At 40.0% G+C, this 24,248-nt stretch overlaps 1 protein-coding gene across 1 annotated transcript in view; it reads left to right on the forward strand.

The window, feature by feature from the left end:
- The first annotated feature begins 861 nt into the window (after positions 1-861).
- The window catches only part of NUS1 (NUS1 dehydrodolichyl diphosphate synthase subunit), a 36,713-nt gene continuing 13,326 nt past the window's right edge, over positions 862-24,248 (forward strand). The window contains exons 1-3 of the mRNA XM_047734688.1: positions 862-1,450; positions 16,947-17,072; positions 18,005-18,154. Coding sequence (XP_047590644.1) covers positions 1,036-1,450; positions 16,947-17,072; positions 18,005-18,154 — 691 coding nt within the window. The 5' untranslated portion in view covers positions 862-1,035. The remainder of the gene's footprint in view (positions 1,451-16,946; positions 17,073-18,004; positions 18,155-24,248) is intronic.

Here is a 24,248-nt window from a genome sequence, read left to right on the forward strand (position 1 = left end):
CCTTGTAGAGGTTGAACATTTATTTATTTATTTGAGAGAGAGTATGGGGCTCAATGTGGGGCTCCATGCGGAGCTTGATTCCATGACCCTGAGATCACAACCTGAGCTGAAATCAAGAGTCAGATGTTTAACCAACTGAGCCACCCAAGCACCTGGGGAGGCTGGTCATTTTTAAGCCAGGAGACCTGTTAACCTACCTCTGGTTACTCTTGGAGGAAAAAACCAAACACTTGAGGAGAGGAACCAGGATCTGCATGTTTGGGGGCCGTGGTGGGTACTATCAGGTAGAGATGGGGCCAGAACCCCTTTGCTTAAGTTTGCAGCTCAAGGAAGTACAAAAGTTGTAGCCCACATGTGCCTGCAGACCTGAGAGTTGGCCATGGGGAGATGAGATTGATGGCTTTAATCTTGTCTGAAGTGGCAAACACTGGGGCTAGAGTTAAGTCAGGGAAATGTAGCAGTACTGACAGCGGGCTTCCTTCTATTCCTAGATTGTTTCTGGCGTTTGTAATTTCTAATCCAGTTGGGTCACTTCTACTCCTTAGAAACCGTTTCTGGCCGGGCCATGAAAGTAGGCAGTATAAGACTCCTAAGTCCCCCAGGGACGCGGAGTCCCTGAAACCGCCCGGATCCAACCTCTAAGACGTGTACCTTTCTGGGATCCTGCAGGCAAGCGTTGGCGGCGTCTGCACCTCGCCCTCCACACACTAGGGGGTGTGCTTTGGTCTCTGGCCCGCTTAGTTCGCAGGCTCTCGCCCTTCCTTGCCGCACGGGATTAGGCCACATCCTCGGACCCAGAGGCCGCGTCACAGTTTCGCACCGGCCAATCAGCACTGTCCATGTACTAGCGGGGGCGGGGCTGCCGAGGCAGGAGGAAGATGGCGGCGGGGGCGAGGTGAGGTGTTGGCAGCAGAAAGGGGTTCGGGCGTGGGGGGCGGGGGAACGTGGAGCGATGGCCCGCGCCGGCCGCAGGGCTGGATAAAAGCCGTCGCGCCGCGGGTGTAGGAGGGAGGGAGGTGAGGGCGCCACGAGAGTATGACGGGGCTGTACGAGTTGGTGTGGCGGGTGCTGCACGCTCTGCTCTGTCTGCACCGCACGCTCACCTCCTGGCTCCGTGTTCGGTTCGGCACCTGGAACTGGATCTGGCGGCGCTGCTGTCGCGCCGCCTCCGCCGCGGTCCTAGCGCCGCTCGGCTTCACGCTCCGCAAGCCCCCGGCTGCCGGCAGGAACCGCCGTCACCACCCGCACCCGCGCGGGAGGCCGGGCCTGACCGCCTCCCACCTCCGGCTGCGCTGGCGCGCGGACGGCCGTTCCCTGGAGAAGCTGCCAGTGCATATGGGCTTGGTGGTCACCGAAGAGGAGCAGGAGCCCAGCTTCTCGGACATCGCGAGTCTCGTGGTGTGGTGTATGGCTGTGGGCATCTCCTACATTAGCGTCTACGACCACCAAGGTGAGGTCCGGCGCGGGTAGGGGGACCAGGGCATCTTCGACCGCCGGGACCGCACATCCGGCAGATGTATCCGGGGCGTGCCGCTCACCGCGGCGTTCCAGGCTCTTCCAGTTGCCAAGTCCCGAGGCCCTAAAGTGCATATTACGGTGCCAGCGCTTTCGAGGAAGGGAGAGAGGATTTACTAACACCTCCTAAGTCCCTCTATTCGATTCAGTCGTTTTCTATGCATCTAAAAACATTTCTTGTTCTTTACAATGCCCCGGTAAGGTAGATGGTATTTGTATACCCTTGTTTCACAAAAGAGAGACCTGAGGATCGCCAGCATCTGTGCTTCTCCACGTACTTGCCCTTTTGTTGCACCGCAGTGTTTCTTCAGGAACCGCTTTTAAGTCACTGTCAGGCTGTGAAAGGTGAGAGACGTAAGCTGAGGGGTTGGGGCCAGGTAGCAGTTGAACTGGGCCTGAGAGAAGTCTGTGAGACTGGATAGGCAAAAATGAAACTCATCACTTAGTCTTCAGAGCTCTGGGGTAGTTTGCAGTCCTTGATCCTTAGTGGTTAACACAGTCCTTGAGAGAATAGTTCCCTTCCTTAAGTTCTGATGAAGGGAATGAATTTCACCGTGGGGGATTTTGTTAAGTACGAGAATTTAACACTTACTGGGTAACGACAAACCTTCAGCACTGTGCTGAGCACATTCCTTGTGATTTTGCATTTGACTCCATGGACTGTCAGGCTTATGGGGAGTAGACAAATACGTAAGTGACAGGGTTAATAACAAGAAGTGTTGAGAGTAAGTAAACAATATGAGATTGGGGGAGAGAAATTTCGAATGGAGGAACTTGAGATGTTCAGGCAGAGGAAATGGGCTTTCAGTGGGACATTATGAGTTGGAGATAAGGTTGATGAATGTCAGGCTTGAGTTCAGTTAGATCTTGAAAGCAGTGGAATATTTTTTAGAGACACAGGTGTCGTAACAATGATTTAGATGTACTGGTATGAAGGAAAGGAAACTAATATTTTATTCTCTGTTCAGTAATGTAAATTACTTGTATGCTCCATGGAAGCTACAGTTTGATTTTTTTTTCCTTAGAATCTTTCTCAGATAGGTGGGTGTCAATTGTGGGGTTTTGTCAGAAAGATAGGGTGAGGTCAGACGTAACTTTTAGAGGGTATTAATCTTTAACCTGGCATCTTCCTTGCAGTCAGCAAGGAATAGGGTGACTCAGCCTGTCGTCATCAAATGATTTAACCTGTAGGATAAAGTTTAATGGGGACTGACATTTTATGGAACTTCCCAAAGAAGTCAGCAGACCAAAAGAAATCACAAGACTGTTAGGAAGGGACACTATCATTGCTTAAACCAGTGCCACACAAATACTGCCTGGGGAAGGAAGTGAAGCAGAAATGGAAATTAGCTGAAGCCGTTAAACAATGTGGTGAATTGACTTATAAGTGAATCCCATATGTACAGTTGATTCTTTTCAAGCAAGTACCTTTATATTCCAAAAGGAAAGGCAGATGTATAGCTAACAGTTTAACTGGGTGATTTTACCTACAAAGATTGTAATGTTGCCACACTTCCTTGTTCCAGCAGTTCCTGTTAACGAATTGCTGATGTGGTTCAGAAATATCTTGTGTTACATTTGCTAAAAGAAAGATGATTGTTAATGAAAAGGAAGAAGTCAAGCTAACCAGGTATTGACAAAAAAACCAGAAAGGACGTTCGGTTTGGTTTTTAGATTTTATTTGTTTGAGAGAAAGAATGAGCCAGAGCGCATTGGCAGGGGGAGGAGCAGAGGGAGAGGGAAAGGCAGACTCCCCGTTGAGCAGGGAGCTCAAGGAACAGGACCTGAGTAAAGAGATTTGCCTAACTTGTCTCCATGATTATAACTGAAGAAATGACCATAATTGGGGTGGCAAAAAACCTGGAGCTTAGGGGCTTTTGGGTGCTATGCTTGCCTGGGTCTCACTTGCAGTATGCTTAACTCCACGTTACCTGGGTATGTATTGTTACCTTCAGTGATGGGACCTGTTCTTACTGCCCAGCTCTATTGGTGCCATGCGGAGACCTTGCTGTAGGGCAGTGTTTTTCAAAACGTGGCTGAGGGACCATCTGAGAATGAGTCATTGGGGATGCTTATAAGAAACAGAGATTCAGGGGCCCCTGGGCGACTCAGTCGGTTAAGTGGCTGCCTTCAGCTCAGGTCGTGCTGGGATGGAGCCCCACATCAGGCTCCCTGTTCGGTGGGGAAGTCTGCTTCTTTCTCTCCCTCTGCCTGCCCTTCCCCTATACTTGTGCTGTTTCTGTCAAATAAATAAATAAAATCTTAAAAAATAGAGATTGAACAGTTATAGATCAGACTGAATTAGGGGAGTGGGACCTGAGCATCTTTGTTTTTATCAGACTGTCTATACACCGCCTCTGTGCACTGAAGTTTGAGGCTAGCACAAATTGAGGGATACTCTGCTACTTACCTTACTTCAGATTATTCATTCTTCATGTTCCTTTTCATGAGGGAGGCAATCTGGGTAGGGGCTTAATATTAGTTAGCATAAATTGGAGTGTTCCAGAATTGTCTTCTATGTGAAGATTCAGCAACAGGAGAACAGAATTCTTTTTTTGTTTTGTTTTGTTTTTGTGTTGCTCTTTCTGGTGTTAACTTCCATAGTTGTAAAGTTGTAAATCTGGACTAGGTATCTTCTGAAATTGTTTTTGGGTACAGATTTCTCACATTGGCATTAAAAATGCCTGCCCAGTGTACTCCCAGCCTCCCCAAGCTACTTCTCACTATCTTACATACCTTTTGCTGCATCCATGTTTAGGTTACTCGATGTTCCCTCTCATGTCTACTGGCTGTCTACTAGTCAGAGGCTCTCATTGATCGTTGTAAGTCCATCCTTACTATGATCTCTTACGTAGCCTGTCTTTACTCTTCCATTCTTTTATCTTGCTTTATCCTTGGATATCCTCAGATCTTTGTACATCTCTAAAGGTATTTCTTTTCTAAAGTAGTAGTCATGTATGTGGGCCTGAATCATCTTACTAGATTGTAAGCTCCACAGATTTATCTATCCTTTTAATTTTTGCTTCTCCTACAGTGTGTAGTTTGGTGTTGTACATGTAATTTGTTTCCCAGCATGAATACCCAGGACCCCTAAAATAATGGAGGGAAATGAACATAGTTTGTCCGAGTTGTATTTGGCACAGTGACACAGATGCTGTTGGGTGGTATGGTTTAACTAAGTACTTCTTGTTCTCCTCGTATTGAAATACAGAGTTGGAAGAAGTGTTGAAAGTCCAGTTGTATTGTGATTATATCTTGTTACAATGAGCAGTACAAACTAGGGTGCTTGTCTTCCTTCATGGGGAAACTCATGTATGGGAGCATCTGTTCCCAGTCTTCACCTTTGTGTACTTTTTGTCCTGTACAGAATTTCACATGTACCCTAGCATCCTGGAATGTCCTCTCTTTTGCCACAAAGTTAGGTACCCAGCGAAAGGCTTCCATCAATCCTTATAATGTCCGCTCTGTTACTTTTAGTTAAGGTCTTGGTTAAATCCCCAATTTTGCTGACTTTGAAAAGCCTTACTCTGCTTTTGTTAACTTTTGAGATGACCTCATTCTCTTGAGTACCTTTCTGTTTAGCCACAGTACTGGACCCGTGTAATGGGTCCAGTTTATGAAAATAAACCTTGGGGCGCCTGGGTGGCTCAGTGGGTTAAAGCCTCTGCCTTTGGCTCAGGTCATGGTCTCCGGGTCCTGGGATCGAGCCCTGCATCGGGCTCTCTGCTCAGTGGGAAGCCTGCTTCCCCTCTTCTCACTGCCTGCCTCTCTGCCTACTTATGATCTCTGTCAAATAAATAATAAAATTAAAAAAAAAATAAACCTTTACTTAATAGGAATAATTAGTCTCTGTTGAAGTCTTACTATGTACCAGATACTATGCAAAGAAGTACATTAAATCCTTAGCAGTTTTACACATCAAGAAACTGACACTTAGGGGCACCTGGGTGGCTCAGTGGGTTAAGCCTCTGCCTTCGGCTCAGGTCATGATCCCAGGGTCCTGGGATCGAGCCCCGCATCAGGCTCTCTGCTCTGCGGGGAACCTGCTTCCTCCTCTCTCTCTGCCTGCCTCTCTGCCTACTTGTGATTTCTGTCTGTCTAATAAATAAATAAAATCTTAAAAAAAAAAAAAAAAAAGAAACTGACACTTAGAAAGCCAAGCACCCATATCTAGTAAGGAGCAGCTCTAGAATTTGAACTAGATTTTCTTGTAGAGGTTTTGTACTTAACTGTTTTGCTATACTGACCTCCACTGGTAAGAGAATATGACTATAATATAGTCACTTTTAGTATTATTCCTAATTATGTTGGGTCATCTTAAAGCCTTTATTAAAGTGGTACTTATCTACAGGTAATAGAAATAATTTGTAATGTATTTGAAGGCAAATAGAATTTTCTTCATACCACTAATACAGAGGTTAATCCTATGAATTATAGGACATACTTTCTTTACTTTCAACCAAATTTAATTTTATGGGACTTCTGGTCTGTGTTGAATTATGTCTTTGTCAGGTAAGCAGAGTATGTGAAGACATTCTTCTCATTTTTGAGATGTGCACCCAGAGGCTGAGAAATCCCGTGCGGTTTGTTAATTGCGCACGTCTCTCCTGCCGAAGAACTGGGCTGGGAAGCACAGCACTTGTCACATTTGCTGTGCCGCAATCACAGGTCTCTTCTCTTGCTACAGTGTGCTCATTCCAATGAAGTATCCTGGGGCTCTCCCTTAAAGTAAAATTGTTTAATGGCATATAAGATCTATTTTGTTATGACTACTTTAGTCATGTAAAATTTTAATGGTAGTTTTTTAAAATTTTAAATAATTGCTTCATAAGTATATGTTTTTTTCTCTGAAGATTGCTTCTGATAGGGTAATTGGGTTGTTAGAGAAATTAAATGAGGGTAACCACTAGGTCACTTACGTGTCTAGTTTAAAAGGATAAAAGGCCACTTTGAAGGATGGACACTTATTAATTCCATAGCTGGTTATACTTTATAATTAGGAGAGATTATTTTAGTGTTCATCCCATTTTTCTCTCTTCCCTTCCCTCGTCTTTTTTTTTTTTTTTTTAAGATTTTATTTATTTATTTGACAGAGCACAAGCAGAGGGAGTCAAGCAGGGAGCCCCATGTGGGACTTGATCCCAGGACCCTGCCTTGTAAATACCTGCTGTAGATGTTTCTTGAAATCTGTTTCTATAGAAGGGAGGGGATAACCATGGTAAAAATTCTAATTTCAGATTCAGAATTCTAATTCTAATTTCAGGTGAGTCTGCTCACCAGCAAGATGGAAAGAAGGGTACCTGCTCCAAACCCCCGCCTCCACACATACAAGGGGGGTGGGAAACAGGGGCATGTGGCTACTACCAGCAAAGGAAGAGTGGGAGAGCAGTAGAAAGGGCTGGAAGTGGGAAGAGCAGATCATATATATTAAAAAAGTGACTTAAGACTTAAAATTGAATTAGTATTTGTACAGAAAGGTGCAGGTGGAATAACTCACTCCGGCCTATGATCAAAATTCTATGGAGAAATCATGGCAGACCCCTCCCCCTGCCCCCAACCCCCCCCCAGTGGTAGCCCGAGTCGTTAAGTGCGATTGGTTAGAGTGGATTCCAGTCGGGTAGGTCAGGCGGAGGAGGTGGGGGCAGTGGGCAGGCAAGGGGGGCTCAGTTGCTGCAGCACTGGCTCCGGCTCGCTGGGTTGTTCTCCTGCAAGTCCACACCTCGGTTCCGGCTCGGACCACCCGCTGCTTAAATTAAATTAAATTAAATAGGTGCTTTAAAAGTCTCATTTTATGGAATTGATTATTCATTTCACATAAATTTTATAAAAAAAAGAAGCAGTGTTTAAGGAATACAGATAAGATTTGCTGAGTGAATACTTGTCTAATTAAACTTCTTCTTAGGGGCACCTGGGTGGCTCAGTGGGTTAAAGCCTCTGCCTTCAGCTCAGGTCATGATCCCAGGGATCTGGTATTGAGCCCCACATCGGGCTCTCTGCTCTGTGGGGAGCTTGCTTCCTCCTCTCTCTCTGCCTGCCTCTCTGCCCACTTGTGATCTCTGTCTGTAAAATAAATAAATAAAATCTTTAAAAACAAAACAAAACAAAACTCCTTCTTACTTGGTAACCTTAATTTGAAAAAAAGTACGTATGTCATGTTTGTATTACCCAGTTAATGTATGCATGCTTAAGTGAAAGCGTAGACTAAATATTGAAATCTATAATTCTGAAATGTCATTTTAATTAATATAGTAGAGATTTCAGGAAAACTACAGTAAGGGTCCTGAATATAGTATGTACTCTAATAGGTAGTTAAAGCATGTAGAGCATACTTAATTCCACTCTCTTTGAAATATTTCTGTCTTGGCTTTGATGCTATCATATATGCTTGGATTTCTTCCTGTCTTGCTCTGTTCCTTCTGAACCTTCCGGCTTCTCTTCATTTGTTCCACTTCTAAATGTTGGGGTGTCCTAGAGTTCTGTGCTGCTTATATGTATATATGCCTTGTCATTCTCTCATTCATGCCATCTTCTAGGTCAAGGGTCAACCAGCTTTTTCTTAAAGGGTCAGCTAGTAAATATTTTAGGCTTAGTGGGTTAGAGGTCTCTGTTACAACTACTCAGTTCTGCAAGTGAGCCCAAAACTCAGTCATAAGTGAGTGGTTGAGGCTATGTTCCCAATAGCAGTAGTTTGTTGACCCCTATACCAGATGATTTCTCCATTCTTATCACTTTAGATAGCCTTTAAATGCTCATACCCAGATTTGTATCTCCAGTCTTGATCTCTCCCATAATTCCAGCTCCTATGTCCAACTCACTGCCTAACAGGTTCACTTTTATTTGACATCTCAGATACATAACATTTCCAAAACAGTACTCTCGAATTTCCCCCCTACCCCAGACCTGTGTCTCTCAGTTTTTCTTATCTTAAAAAATACTAGCACCTTCCAACTAATTGCTCAACTAAAAACTTGGATGTCTTCTGTGAATCTCTTACATTATATTCCACCTGTAATTCATCAGCAGGCCTCCTTGGCCTTACTTCTAGAATATGTTTCAAATCGGACACTACTTTTGGTTGTCCATTGCAGCCACCCAGTTTGAGTTACTATTTTTCACCTGGATTATTGCTGTAGCCACCTGATAGATCTTCATTTATATTCAGGCCCCTCTATAATCCATTCTTCACTCACCAGCAAGGTGATCTTTTTTGTTAACATCATTCGAAACCTGAATAAAACCTTCCAGCAGTTTCCTGCTGTACTTGGAATGTTTTCTCAGCTCATTACTAAGGCCCACAGACCCTTCTGTATGACCCTTTTGTCTCCATCTCTGTCTGACCTCATATAATGTTTTTAGTTCCACTTAATTTCTGTGTTCACCAGTTATACTGGCATTTTTCTTTTCTTGAATATGATGAAAACCTAAATGCTGAGAGAATATGCAGTAACTATAATGGTAACGATCTCAGTTTTGAAAGTATTGATTTTTGTATTTTGAGAGCTGAATAAAATCAGCAAAGACTTTTTTGTTAAATAATGCAATTGTTAAAATAATCACGAGATTAGCACCGAGGAAGAATACATGTTACACAAGTGAAAAAAAAATTGTATGATCCTATAAACCAGGATTACACATGCATGGGAGCAAAGACTAAGAAATAGTAAAAACTGGAAGTGTTATGATGGTAAGGTTGGGGGCATTCAGTTCAGAGTGGATGGTTAGGGTACATTACCTTACCTTGTAGTCCATACTTTGAGCATTTTAAGTAGATTTGAATACTAGAATTTAAAATAGATATTTCTTAAGACTAAAAAGTTTACATTTGGCCCCCAAAGTGCACAGCTAATGTTTATCAAGAAATATCAAAAACAGTGTAGCCTTTCTGAGGTCCAGTTTTCTTAGCATATTTTATTTCTTATTGAAATTATAAATGTTCATGGGTGTGTGTACATGTGAATCTGTGTGTTTTTAAAAATAGTTCTTCCATATATCTTTTCTATTTACAGGTAGTTTACACTTAGGAAGTTGAGAGTACATGAGATATACTTGTAGAGCAACAAAACACAATATAAAATTCTTTAAATTATTATTATAAAAACTTATTTTAGATTCCTAAATCATTCTTAAAGAATTTAAATAACTGTTAGCCCTGGGAAGCCTTCTTAAAAACCTTTTAAAAAGGAGCTCTAGTCCTAGTTTTTTTCAAAAGATATGACTTATTTGTGAAAAGGCTAATTGTATATATTTAATAGAGTTCAGCTTTTGGGGGAGGGGAATTCAGAATGTAATGGGTATATTAGTAAAGTGGGTTTAACATTGTGTGTTTATCAGTGTTAGAAATAGTTACTGAACTGAGTAAGTAGAATCCAAGAGACCTGGATTTCAGGCCAACGTTTTAAAGACTCTTAACTAACAAGGACAATTGCTTAACCTTTTTAGGTTAACCTATTTCCTTATCTGTAAAAAGATGGGATAAAACAATTATTTCATTGTATTACTGTGTGATTCTGTAAAGTGTGATTTTTCTCAAAAATGTATTTGCAGTTGTTTTTCCCTTAGGTAATCCCTAGGTAAGTTATTTCTGAGTGATTATGGTCCCAACTTCCTTTTACATAAAATGACTTTTGTGATAGTTTCTTTTATAACATTTTCACTTTCTTTTCTTTTCTTTTCTTTTTTCTTTTCTTTCTCTTTTTAATTATGTTGTTAGTCACCATACAGTACATCAGTAGTTTTTGATGCAGTGTTGCATGATTCATTGTTTGCATGTAACACCCAGTGCTCCATGCAATACATACCCTCTTAATACCCATCACTGGACCATCCTCCCATCCCCTTCTCCTCTAAAACCCTCAGTTTGTTTATCAGAGTCCATGGTCTCTCATGGTTCCTCTCCCCCTCCCAATTCCCCCCCTTCATTTTTCCCTTCCTTCTCCCAATGTCCTCCATGCTATATCTTATGTTCCACAAATAAGTGAAACCATATGATAAGTGACTTTCTCTGCTTGACTTATTTCACAACATTTTGGCTTCCGTTGAGAGCCTGTGAAGGCAAAAAAGATGAATTATGATATGAGAAAAAGAATTACATAAGTATAAATACTTGCGTAATATCATACTATGATATTACCAGAGGAATTGCCTGTCTTAGTCAAAGGCAGTCTTACATCTTGTTGCATTTCTTGTGTATCATGTGAAATATGTGTGGGTACACATTGAATCCTGAAGTAAATTTTAAGTTGATAGTATTGCTTATAGGAAAGTGAGATGGGTGTGGTATACAATCAGGATTTCTGGAGGGGGCAAGCTATGAGGTATCAGAAATCATTTTGCTGATACTGTGCTTTGTATTTAGCACTTCTCAGAAGCAATACCTGTATATTTAATTTCTCCATCCAAATCAGCCAAGACAAAGGTTGTGTTTAAAATAACTTTATGAGCATCCTTATAAAAGATACTTTGTAACTGTGCCTCTGTATTCTTCCCTTTTAACAGAATTTCTGCCTGTGTGCATTAAGGAAGTGCTTGCTTTTATTGTGAGAGGTTCCTGGAAACTTCTTAAAAATTCCATTCAGAGACCTGTCCAGTTAGGTTTTGTTGTTGGTGGCACTTTGTGCACTGATAATTCAGTTTATTAAATAAACATTGAACTCCTGCTATGTGGAAGGTGCCTTAGGGGAAAAGAGATGAATAAGACACAAGTTCATAAGTAAGACTGCAATTCAGTAGGGGGATTAAGCTATAATTAGAATAAAAAGTAGAATATTTTCTATTATGGAGTTTGAACAAAGTGTGTATTTGGTGAGGTTGAGTCCAAGGAGGAATGGGGCATATCTGGCTGGGGAATTGGAAAGGGCTTCTTGAGGGTAAGTGATATTTTAGCTGGCTTATGTAGAGTTTTGGTAGGCGTGGGGCTGGGAAAGGTCACAAAGGATGGACGTTGGACTTACATCATATGTTTGGGTGGGGGGCTTAAGGCAATTCTAATTTGCTGGGAGTAGCATACTACAGAGAAATAGTCATTTGTTTCATAAACATTATTTCTACCTACCATGTGTGGTAACATAGGCTGCAATCTTTTTTTTTTTTTTAATAAGATTTTATTTATTTGTCAGAGAGAGAGGGTGAGCACAGTACCAGGGTGAGCAGCAGGTGGGCAAGGAGCCCGACACAGGACTTGATCCCAGGACATCAGGATCATGACCTGAGCTGAAGGCAGATGCTTAACTATCTGAGGCACCCAGGCATCCCTAGGCACAACTTAATGCTGATCTGAGCAGTATGTTCTTTTTTTTTTTTTTTATTTGTTAGTTGTTTATTTATCAAGACAAACTATTCCATAACCCAGTATTCGTGCTTCATAGTTCAGGAACACAGGTCAAACTTTAATTGAACTCAACCCAAAGAAATTCTTTACATTCCACAATCACTTTGCACTCTGAAAGATACCAGCCCTCCTCATCTCCTCAAAATCTTTCATGGAATTTTCGTAATTTCTGTAGAAATCTGCATATGCCTTCTTTCTTGGTTCGGCCACAGCAAACTTATAGAAAGCTGCAACCCCCAGGGATACAACGAAGGCTCCAACAACATGAAATCGCAGACGCTTGGTCAGAAGGCCTCGCATCTGAGGTTTCGTCAAAGCACTGGAAGTCATGGTAGTTATTCTCCTCTACACCAACCTCAACCTAACGTCCTTCCTAACAGATAATGAAATGGAGCAGGATGTTCTTAATACAGTAAGCACTTGGGGGGCCTTCGGAGATAATAAAATTGGAATATGTCAGGGTTGAAGATGAACCCAACAATTAATCTGGTTGCCAACCTAGTAATACATGTTAGAAGGGGCAGGAAAACCCATTGGAAGGTGATTGTAATATTATAAAGAAGAGAATTGCTTGAAATAATTGGGGACAAGGAACAAATGGAAATGGATATAGGAAATACTGCTGTAGGAGAGATAACGGGTTTAGCATATTAGTAGGGCATTGGAGGTGGTAGTGAAAATACTAGAGAGTAGAGAAGATGCCTGGGTAACTGGGTAGGTAGTGATGCCTTTATTAGAAATAGAACAACAAAAAGGGCTATGGCTTTTTTTTTTCATTATATAAATAGCTTAACAACAGTTAGAATTTCAAATCACCCGTTGTCCCATCATCCTTATACATTCACTATTCTTATATTGCCTGTTCCCTTCAGGCCGTGTCCCTAAGTGCATATGTTTTACATTTATGGTGCTGTTCCATTAAAACAAAGAAACAAACAAGCTTGATATAAGTATTTGAGAACTAGCTTTAAAAGATAAGCTGCCAGGTTTTAGGTTTGTTCATTTTCAGATGTTTACAGAACTTCTAGGTAGAATTAGATATTTGAAAGAACTGGAATTGTTAACCAGATGCTAATCCTGTTTTTACTTAAAATTTTAATGTTTTGTTCATCGTGGATGTTTTTGCATTAAGTTGTTAAAGATATTGCATTAAGTTATTATTTATCTTAATAACTGAGTTTTTTGGTGCCCCATTAAGTCTTGCCTCACTCATCTTACCCTTGTCCTGGTCCTGAGTGGTTGTAAAGTCCTGTGGGTGTCTAGACTTAGAGAAGAAGCAGCACATGGATAGAAAGAGAAAGTGGAGATAAGAATTCTAGGAGTAATCTCCAGTTACAGGTGGGAAGAGGGAACGGATGCAGTGAAAAGGGAGAAGGTGCCATTCAAGAAACAGGTTGGGAGTAGAGCTAAGAAAGGGCATTCAGACAAGCTGGGGTAAGGATAGAATTTTGAAAAGGAAGCAGGGTAGTCATTAATAGTAACACTTTAGAAAGATTGAGAAGGAAAGGTATAGATTGAGAAGAGGTGGTGATATTTTGGTAATAAAGAATATCACCCATTGATTTGCAGAGAGCAGGAGTTCCTGTAGCGTGTTACCACTCTCATCTGGAAGCTAAGGCAAAGATGAGTGAATTGGTGAGAACTGAAGCATAGATCTTCAGAGTATCAAAGGAAGGGACCAGTGTGGTGTAAATAGACAAAAGCAAGGGTTCCTACTGGTAGGTTACTGTTGAAATGAATAATCTTGGCTCATGTGAGAAATAGATTAAACATTTTAATAAGTTCCATATGTCCTGGCAGGAGTGTTGTGGAGATTTTGTATTGTTTTTAAAATTCATATGTCTTCCATAATTTATACCTATGAATCATGACCAAAGTGTGGTCTAAATTATCTTTTATTTGCATAAATAATTGGAAATCTTATAACATTACTAAATCTGTATTGTATAGTTGTTTTGAAGTATATGCCTTTGGGTCATACATGTGAATTTTGTGATTTACTCAAAGATGTTCATATCCTACACATCTCTGTTGTTGCATAAGTATTATTATACTAAACATTGGTTTTCAAATAGCTTCTGATATTAATCACCTGCCATTAAAAATTTTGGTTGTATTTGGGACTATATTTTTTTGTTTAATTTCACTCTGGGTATGGGTACTACTACACAATGTTTGCATAATTTATATTTCTTGGCTTTTGATCTTATGATTGTGGGCTTTCATAAAGGAGCCACAACCTTAGCCCCTGCTCTCCCCCATGTATATTTCCTTACCTTTGGAAATCTTATTTCTCACTTCTTGTGTTTACCCCTAAAGAATTCTCCTAATTCTTCACGGGCCAGTTGAAATGTCATTTACCCTAAAGAGGTTTTTTGAAGTCCCCTGGCCAGTCTCTGACCTGTTGTCTTCTTTCAGCAGACGTTTATTTGTTGTCTTCTCTGTATCAGGCACTGTGTTGGCCCCCTTTGAGCAAAACAGTCAAGATCTAGATCTACCCACATGGTACTTACAGGACCTCTTTTGAATGTCATTTCCCCATGTGTCTTAATCACTTTTTTGGTATCCCCTGCCTAAATATTCTGTCATCAGCTCTCTAAAACTAAGCTTATTTTCCTTCAAACCACTTTTCTGCTAGAATTTTCCCACTTTTAAAAAAAGTTACTATTTTCTGTTCGCTAGGATTAAAGTCATGGAATTTTCTGTGTTCACCTCTAATTAAGTCACGCTCTTCATTCTGTCAGTTCTTCTTTTATAATGAACTCCTTCCATTGCTTCATCAAGTTATGAGTGGGCTATTACAGTACTCTCCTGCCTGCCTTTCTCTGTATTGTTGTCAGGTTAGTTTTCCTGAAGTTCTAAATTTCCACCATTACCATATTGCTTTGGAATTGTTGGTTACCTGTTCAGTAGACCCCATGAAGTGAAAATTAGGTCTGTCTCCTTTTCTCAAATCCTTTGCATCAGCAACATTTGTGTGTCTTTTTTTTTTTTTAAAGATTTTATTTATTTATTTGAGAGAGAGACAGTGAGAGAGAGCATGAGCGAGGAGAAGGTCAGAGGGAGAAGCAGACTCCCCATGGAGCTGGGAGCCCGATGTGGGACTCGATCCCGGAACCCCGGGATCATGACCCGAGCCGAAGACAGTCGTCCAACCAACTGAGCCACCCAGGCGTCCCATTTGTCTGTCTTTTGAATTCAGGTTTTGTTTTGTTTTGTTTTTCCCTGAAAAACAGTATTCTCATTTTTTTAAGTTTCTCAAGACAGCTTAGCTCAAGTCTTGCTTATTTTACAAACCCTTTCTTTACTAAATAAAGGAGACTGCTTTTTTAATCTTTGAATTGCTGTAACACATAACACCACCAAGTTGACATGTGAATACAGCAGATTCTGTGTAATTTTATATATATTTACAGTGTTCTCTCTCCCAGTTAATCTTTGAAGTGCTTTCAAGTCAAATCTGACTGAGAGTACAGAGTAGGAACACTTTAGATATAAAGTAAAAAAACCACTGGCCATTGGAGAAATGCCCCTCTGAAAACAGCTAAAAATTTGTCACTTGTTTTTAGAGCTCTCTTTATTAGTTTTATATTAAACATACGTTACATAGTTCTTCATCCTTTTCAATGACCTAATAGTAATTAAAAGTTTTAACTTTTTTGTGCATGGTTGAAGGATCAAACACAGTTTTGTTTTTGTTTTTAAAGATTTTTTTTATTTATTTGATGGAGAGAGATCACAAGTAGGCAGAGAGGCAGGCAGAGAGAGGAGGAAGCAGACTGCCTGCTGAGCAGAGAGCCTGATGGGGGACTTGATCCCAGGACCCTAGGATCATGACCTGAGCTGAAGGCAGAGGCTTTAACCCACTGAGCCACCCAGTGCTCCAAACACAGTTTTATGTAGTACATTTTCCATGCTTTGTTTGAATTTACCGAATTCTGGTTCTGTTACTTGGTGTATTCTCTCTGCTTTTTACATAATTCATACTAGTTCGTCTTATCATTAAAAAAAACAAATAAAGGGGCACCTGGGTGGCTTAGTTGATTAAGCATCTGCCTTTGGCTCAGGTCATGATCTCAGGGTCCTGGAATCAAGCCCTGTATTAGGCTCTCTGCTCAGCAGGGATCCTGCTTCTCCCTCTCCCCTTGCCTGCCACTGTGCCTACTTGGATCTCTCTCTCTCTGTTAGATAAATAAATCTTTATTTAAAAAAAACAACAACTAATCAAGGGGCTCCTGGGTGGCGCAGTTGGTTGGGCCTCTGACTCTTGGTTTCAGCTCAGTTTGTGGTCTCGGGTGTGGGATCAAGCCCACTGGAGCTCCATGCTCTGCCCAGAGCCTGCTTGAGACTCTCTCTCTTTCTTCTCCCTCTGTCCCTTCCCCTGAGTGCGCTCATGCTCTCTCTCTCAAATAAATAAAAATCTTTTAAATTAAGGTAATAGTACTGAGTGTACATAGTGGATCTGCAAGGAAAGTTCACTGGACTGGGAGTCAGGAAGACAAGGGCTCTCTCCAGATCACTGCTGTAGTTTTTAAATTCTAGGACAAATCTCTAAAGGACTTTGTGTCTCAATTTCTTAATCTGTAAGTAAAGGTTTCAAGTAAATGATCTCTTAAAATGTCTTTCTCAGGGGTGCCTGGGTGGCTCAGTGGGTTAAGCCTATGCCTTTGGCTCAGGTCATGATCTCAAGGTCCTGCATCTGGCTTTCTGCTCAGCTGGGAGTTGGCTTCCCCTTCTCTCTCTGCCTGCTTCTCTGCCTACTTGTGATCGATCTCTCTCTCTCTCTCTCTCTGTGTCAAATAAATAAATAAATAAAATATTTTTTAAAAAAGTAAAATGCTTTTCTCAGTCTAATTTTATCATATTCATACTGACTCTAAGTAATCATTTTTTTTTTTTTTTTTTAACATTAGCCTGACTCTAGACTCTTATATTAACAAAGTTTTGTTGTGTTTTTCTTTTACATTCTAGTTAGGTTCAGTCAGTCACTGTTTCATTTGGGATTTGTCCAATTGTGGGAGAAGTGTTGTTTTCGTAACAAACGTCCCATTAATTGTTGATAAATTAACCTAGTTGGGATTTACTTGCTTTTTTTCTTTTTAAGGTATTTTCAAAAGAAATAATTCCAGATTGATGGATGAAATTTTAAAACAACAGCAGGAACTTCTGGGCTTAGATTGTTCAAAATACTCACCAGAGTTTGCAAATAGCAATGACAAAGATGATCAAGGTAAGCATGAGTATAAAATTGAGTATTTAATTTACGCAGATATGTTTTATGTTTCAAGGTAAATTCTGTCACTTTATTGTCACCATCTTTAATCATCAGATTTAGACTTTTCTTTCTTCATCTTGTTCAAAGATAATTTTCAGAAAAGGATAAAATTATGATTTTCATAGATACTAAAAAATAAATACATGTTAAAGATATCATTTAATTCATAGACAAACCAGAAACCAGGCAGATTTTGTAACCAGTTCAAAAGAGAGTCCAGAGAATGGACACACAGGTCAGAAATACTGAAATGAATATGTAAATGGAGGCAAAACTGGTTTGTCTTTTGGGTTACAGAGAAGATAATTGATCCTCTACTGGACAGGATAGAATTTGCATGTCAATAGATAAGAATTTGGCATTGCTGGACTTTACTGGACAAAAAAGAATTTTGCATATTAGTAGAAAGAATTACATATCAATAGATAAGATAGAATCCTATCAATTATAAAATAGGTCCAGTAGAATCAGAGTCTGATAAAGTGGACCATTGAAACACATTTTTTTCCCTACAGTCTTCATTTTGGTCTTCTCTTACATTATTGCTAACTGTACTGTGATTGTAGATGACATTTTAGATGAGTGAAGATTGTAAACTAGCCTATAATTCCTGTTTTCTAGAGGATTCATTCAGAGATACAAGGTCTCTGAGCACTCAGAGAAAGGAAGGCGATATATAAATACATATACACAAATGTGATGTGTGAGTCCTTTTAGAGGAGAGTAAATAGGTATGTTTTGATATTGAATTTGAAGGACTTAAATGATTCTTGTTTACTAGAACAACTGTACTTTTATTTTAGTCTGAACTTAATGTTTCTTGAAACAGATTTTGAAATATGTCTGGAACAGGATGTTTTATTTAATAACTTTGGTTTTCCCTCCAGTTTTAAATTGCCGATCAGCAGTGAAGGTGCTCTCCCCAGAAGATGGAAAAGCAGATATTGTGAGAGCTGCTCAGGACTTTTGCCAATTAGTAGCCCAGCAGCAAAAGAGATCCACAGATTTGGATGTAGACATGTTCGACCGTTTACTTAGTAAGTCATACATACATACATACATGTATATGTGTGTGTGTGTGTGTGTTTAGTTTTGTCCCACAAGGGTACAGTATGAAGGAGAACATCTAGGTTCCACTTGCATGATAACACCTGATTTTGTTGTTTTTACACTTGTGATGTTTCTGAAATTTTAAAGACCCACATGTGAAAATGGTTTTGAGATATGGAATTTGTAGTCAACTCACTTGCATGAGGACTAACTGGTAAGGAGAGGATATGAGAGGATTTTGGGGGGCAATGATGAATATTCTTGAATACATTGTCACCAGCCTTCTGGGATGTTTTCCAGCACCGACAGTGAGTTCTCCAGTTCTCCAGACACCACAGGAGTGTCTGGCAATTCAGTTCACTTCTGATGCTAACCACCTGGAGTCCTTGTTTGATTCTCTGGGTTTAAAGGCTCAGTCACACAAGACTGTCCCCACTTCAGAGGCCAGTTACAGTTCTCAGCCACCTGGACTGGCTACCCGATCAACTGCTTATAAATGGGGGGGTTCCCGTGATTGTCGCCTAAGGTTTGCTAGTTTGTTAGAGTGGCTCACAGAACTTAGGTGGGACCTTCACTTCTGTTTACCAGTTGATTATAAAGGCTACAACTCAGGAGCAGCCCAGTGTAAGAGTCTAGGACAAGGTCTTGGCAGGGGAGGGTGCAGTCATTTTCTGTGCCTTCTCTGGGTGAATCACCCTCTCAGCACCTCATTGTGTTCACCAACCTGGAAGCTTTAAGAACCCTGTCTTTTAGGGGTTTTTAATGGTGGTTCATTTATGTTAGCATGATTAATTAAATCAATGCCTCTTAGGATTTGAACTCTGTCTCCTGCCTCTCTTCCCCTCCATACCTGGAGGTTGGAAGGGAAAGTGGAAATTTTCAGCCTTCTAATCACATGATTGGTTTCTTTGGCAACTAGCTCCCTTCCTAAAGTTATCTAGAGGTCTAGAGGCTCACCAAGAGTCATAATTAACATAAACTCAGGTATGGTGGAAGGGTGCTTATTATAAATAACAAAAAATACTCCTATCATTCAGGAAATTGCAAGGATTTTAGGAGCTCTGTGCCAGGAACCTTGACAGAGACAACTATATATTCTTTATTATATTATAATATCATACTCTTCTCACTGTATCTTTTTAGTTTGACCTATCTGATAAGTTTGAATTTAACAGCTCTTTAGGAGGCATTCCAAAGAATATAATCTTATCATTAATCATCGCTCTATTTTTAGGATTTTCTATTACGTGATACCAAATATACTTACTATATTTGTCATGTTGTACCAAGTATAACATTATACTTTTTTTTCCCTGTAACTGTTTATAAAAAAGCCTTTAATTTGCTAATTCTCTGTAGAGCCCCCTAGGAACTTTTTGCATTAACTTTATGGTTCTTCTGCTTACTGGCATTATCCTTGATCCTTTTGAATAAAGGCAGCGCTTCTAACAAGTTCATGTCCATTGATAGCTTCTATAGCCATACAATTTCAGACATACATTTTTTTTTTCATTCACATAGAGTTTCCACTTAACCTTACTCATTAATCATGCGTTTTCTATCTAACTCAGTCATTTGTTTGACTCCGCATTCTTGTTTCTTCTACTTTGACACATGTTCATCCCAGCGCATCACTAAGTCCCAACTTACACTGACTGCTCACCTCTTCCCCGACTCTCCTGTTCTTTTCTCATTGCCTGTTGTATTCAGTATTCAGGCTGAATGAACAGACTTAAAGTAGACTGTTGTTGGGGCTCAGTGTAGGTTACTGGAGAGTTGACTGTTTCCTGGATTCTGTAAGGCCTCAGCCAGAGAGTAATTTATGAGGATATCCTGAAAGTGATGCAGGGACCAACGGTAGCCTATGGAGAAGTGCTGAAGTGTTGAGCCCGGGTGCTATCTTCAGGGTAGTAAACCCACAACAAGTGAAAATGTACACAAATCCATACGTTAACTTACTGATCGGACAGAAGCAAACCCTCTAAATACGGTTACCCCCAAAAGTTCTCTTGTGACTGCAGTTAATCACCATTCCTACTCCCACGCAGAGCAACTGCGTATCTGCTTTTTGACTATACTTTTGTCTTTTCTATAAGTTATATATAAATGGAATCATACATAGTCTTTAATGTCTTGCTTTGTTTCCTCGGCATATTATTAAGGTTCATCCGTGTTGCATGTATTAATAGTTCATTACTTTTTGTTGAACAGTATTCAGTTGTATGGATGTACATTTTGTTGATTCATTCATCAGTTGATGTGCATTAGGTTTGTTTGCACGCTGCTGCTGTGACCATTCACATACAGTCTCTGTGCAGACATGTTGTCCTTTCCTTGGTACATAGCTAATAGTGGAATTGCTGGATTGCATGGTGAGTGAATGTTTAAGAAACTGCCAAACTGTTTTCCAAAGAGACTATACTGATGTTTATATTCCACCAGCAATGTAGAGGAGTGTAGATTCTTCACAGCCTTGCCAAGGCTTAGTATTGTGTGTGTGTGTGTGTGTGTGTGTGTGTGTGTTTAATTTTTGCTGTTCTAGTGGGTGTGTAGTATCTTATTATGGTTTTAGTTCACATTTTCCTAATGACTACTGACATTGAGCTTTTTTCATGTGCTTATTTGTCATCTGTATCTTCTTGGTGAAGAATCTATCCAAAACATTTTGCCTGTCTTTAATGGGTAGTTTGTCTTGTTACTGAGTTTTCAGAAGTCTGTATATTTTGGGTACACATCTTTTTTCAGTAGTAAGGTATGATTTATGAATGAATACTTTCTCACAGTCCATTTTTTTTTCCTAACTGTTTCTTTTAAAGTGTTTACTCTTTAAGAAATCCAGTTTATCATTTTTTTTCCTTCTGTGGATCACACATTTGGTGTCATATTTAAGAAATCTTTGCCTAACTCTTAATCTTAGGAAGCAAACAGGGTTGCTGGAGTGGAGGTGGGTGGGAAGGATGGGGATGGACATTGGGGAGGGTATGTGTTGTGGTGAGCACCGTGTATTGTGTAAGACTGATGAACCACAGACCTGTACCTCTGAAACAAATAATACATTATATGTTAATAATAATAAAAAAATTTTTTTTAAAAAGAGAAATCTTTGCCTAACCCAGTTCTTGTTTTCTAGATTTTTATCACTTTGGCTGTTTAAATCTGTAATCCATTTCAACCTAATTTTTGTGAATGGTATTGGGGTAAACAAAATCAGTTTTTCTTTTACCACCATTTTACCACCATTTTTTCTCCTTGAATTACTGTGACTCCTCTGTTGAAACTCAGTTTACCATAAATCCTTGAATTTATTTCTGTACTTCTTATTCTGTTTCATTGTTCTGTATTGTCTGTCCTTCAAATGCCACACTGTCTTGATTACTGTAGCATCTACTGTGGTAAACTTTGAAATCATGTAGGGTAAGTCTTTCAACTTTGATTTTCTTTTTCAAAGTTAAACAATTTTGGCTACACTCAGGGCCCTTTCATTTTTATGTAAATTTTAGAATATGTTTGTCAATTTCACAGAGACACCCTGTTTTGATAGGGATTGAGTTGAATCTAGCTCAGTTAGGGGAGAATTGCCATCTTAACAATATTGAGCGTTCCAATCCATGAACATAGCATATCTCTCCACTTATTTGGGTCCTAATTTTTCTTTTAACAGTGTTTTGTAATTTCAGGATTTGGGTTTGTGCTTATTTTGTTAAATTTATTCCCAAGTATTTTATTCTTCTGGTGGCTATTATTAATGGGATTGTTTTCTCGATTTGTTTTTGGATTGTTTGTTGGTAATAAGTGGAAATATAGTTGCTTTTTAAATATTGATTTTGTATCTTGCCACCTTACTGAAATTCATTTAATAGTTCTGGTAGTTCATTTTGCAGAGTCTTAAGATTTTTTTTTTTTTTTTAATTTTTTTTATTTTTTTCAGCATAACAGTATTCATTATTTTTGCACCACACCCAGTGCTCCATGCAATCCGTGCCCTCTACAATACCCACCACCTGGTGCCCCCAACCTCCCACCCCCCACCCCTTCAAAATTCTCAGATCGTTTTTCAGAGTCCATAGTCTCTCATGGTTCACCTCCCCTTCCAATTTCCCTCAACTCTCTTCTCCTCTCCATCTCCCCTTGTCCTCCATGCTATTTGTTATGCTCCACAAATAAGTGAAACCATATGATAATTGACTCTCTCTGCTTGACTTATTTCACTCAGCATAATCTCTTCCAGTCCCGTCCATGTTGCTACAAAACTTGGGGATTCATCCTTTCTTTCTTTTTTTTTTTTTTTTTTTACAGCTTTATAAACATATATTTTTATCCCCAGGGGTACAGGTCTGCGAATCGCCAGGTTTACACACTTCACAACACTCACCATAGCACATACCCTCCCCGATATCCATAACCTCACCCCCTCTCCCAACCCCCTCCCCCCATCAACCCTCAGTTTGTTTTGTGAGATTAAGAGTCACTTATGGTTTGTCTCCCTCCCAATCCCATCTTGTTTCATTTACTCTTCTCCTACCCCCTCGACCCCCCATGTTGCATATCCTCTCCCTCATATCAGGGAGATCATATGATAGTTGTCTTTCTCCGATTGACTTATTTCGCTAAGCATGATACCCTCTAGTTCCATCCACGTCGTCGCAAATGGCAAGATTTCATTTCTTTTGATGGCTGCATAGTATTCCATTGTGTATATATACCACATCTTCTTTATCCATTCGTCTGTAGATGGACATCTAGGTTCTTTCCATAGTTTGGCTATTGTAGACATTGCTGCTATAAACATTCGGGTGCATGTGCCCCTTCGGATCACTATGTTTGTATCTTTAGGGTAAATACCCAGCAGTGCAATTGCAGGGTCATAGGGTAGTTCTATTTTCAACATTTTGAGGAACCTCCATGCTGTTTTCCAGAGTGGTTGCACCAGCTTGCATTCCCACCAACAGTGTAGGAGGGTTCCCCTTTCTCCGCATCCTCGCCAGCATCTGTCATTTCCTGACTTGTTAATTTTAGCCATTCTGACTGGTGTGAGGTGATATCTCATGGTGGTTTTGATTTGTATTTCCCTGATGCCGAGTGATATGGAGCACTTTTTCATGTGTCTGTTGGCCATCTGGATGTCTTCTTTGCAGAAATGTCTGTTCATGTCCTCTGCCCATTTCTTGATTGGATTATTTGTTCTTTGGGTGTTGAGTTTGCTAAGTTCTTTATAGATTTTGGACACTAGCCCTTTATCTGATATGTCATTTGCAAATATCTTCTCCCATTCTGTCAGTTGTCTTTTGGTTTTGTTCACTGTTTCCTTTGCTGTGCAAAAGCTTTTGATCTTGATAAAATCCCAAAAGTTCGTTTTTGCCCTTGCTTCCCTTGCCTTTGGTGATGTTCCTAGGAAGATGTTGCTGCGGCTGACGTCGAAGAGGTTGCTGCCTGTGTTTTCCTCGAGGATTTTGATGGATTCCTTTCTCACATTGAGATCCTTCATCCATTTTGAGTCTATTTTCGTGTGTGGTGTAAGGAAATGATCCAATTTCATTTTTCTGCATGTGGCTGTCCAATTTTCCCAACACCATTTATTGAAGAGGCTGTCTTTGTTCCATTGGACATTCTTTCCTGCTTTGTCGAAGATGAGTTGACCATAGAGTTGAGGGTCCATTTCTGGGCTCTCTATTCTGTTCCATTGATCTATGTGTCTGTTTTTGTGCCAGTACCATGCTGTCTTGATGATGACAGCTTTGTAATAGAGCTTGAAGTCCGGAATTGTGATGCCACCAACTTTGGCTTTCTTTTTCAATATTCCTTTGGCTATTCGAGGTCTTTTCTGGTTCCATATAAATTTGAGGATGATTTGTTCCATTTCTTTGAAAAAAATGGATGGTATTTTGATAGGAATTGCATTAAATGTGTAGATTGCTTTAGGTAGCATAGACATTTTCACAATATTTATTCTTCCAATCCAGGAGCATGGAACATTTTTCCATTTCTTTGTGTCTTCCTCAATTTCTTTCATGAGTACTTTATAGTTTTCTGAATATAGATTCTTAGTCTCTTTGGTTAGGTTTATTCCTAGGTATCTTATAG

The sequence above is a fragment of the Lutra lutra genome, chromosome 6 (assembly GCF_902655055.1).
Source record: "Lutra lutra chromosome 6, mLutLut1.2, whole genome shotgun sequence".
Taxonomy (NCBI): Eukaryota; Metazoa; Chordata; class Mammalia; order Carnivora; family Mustelidae; genus Lutra; species Lutra lutra.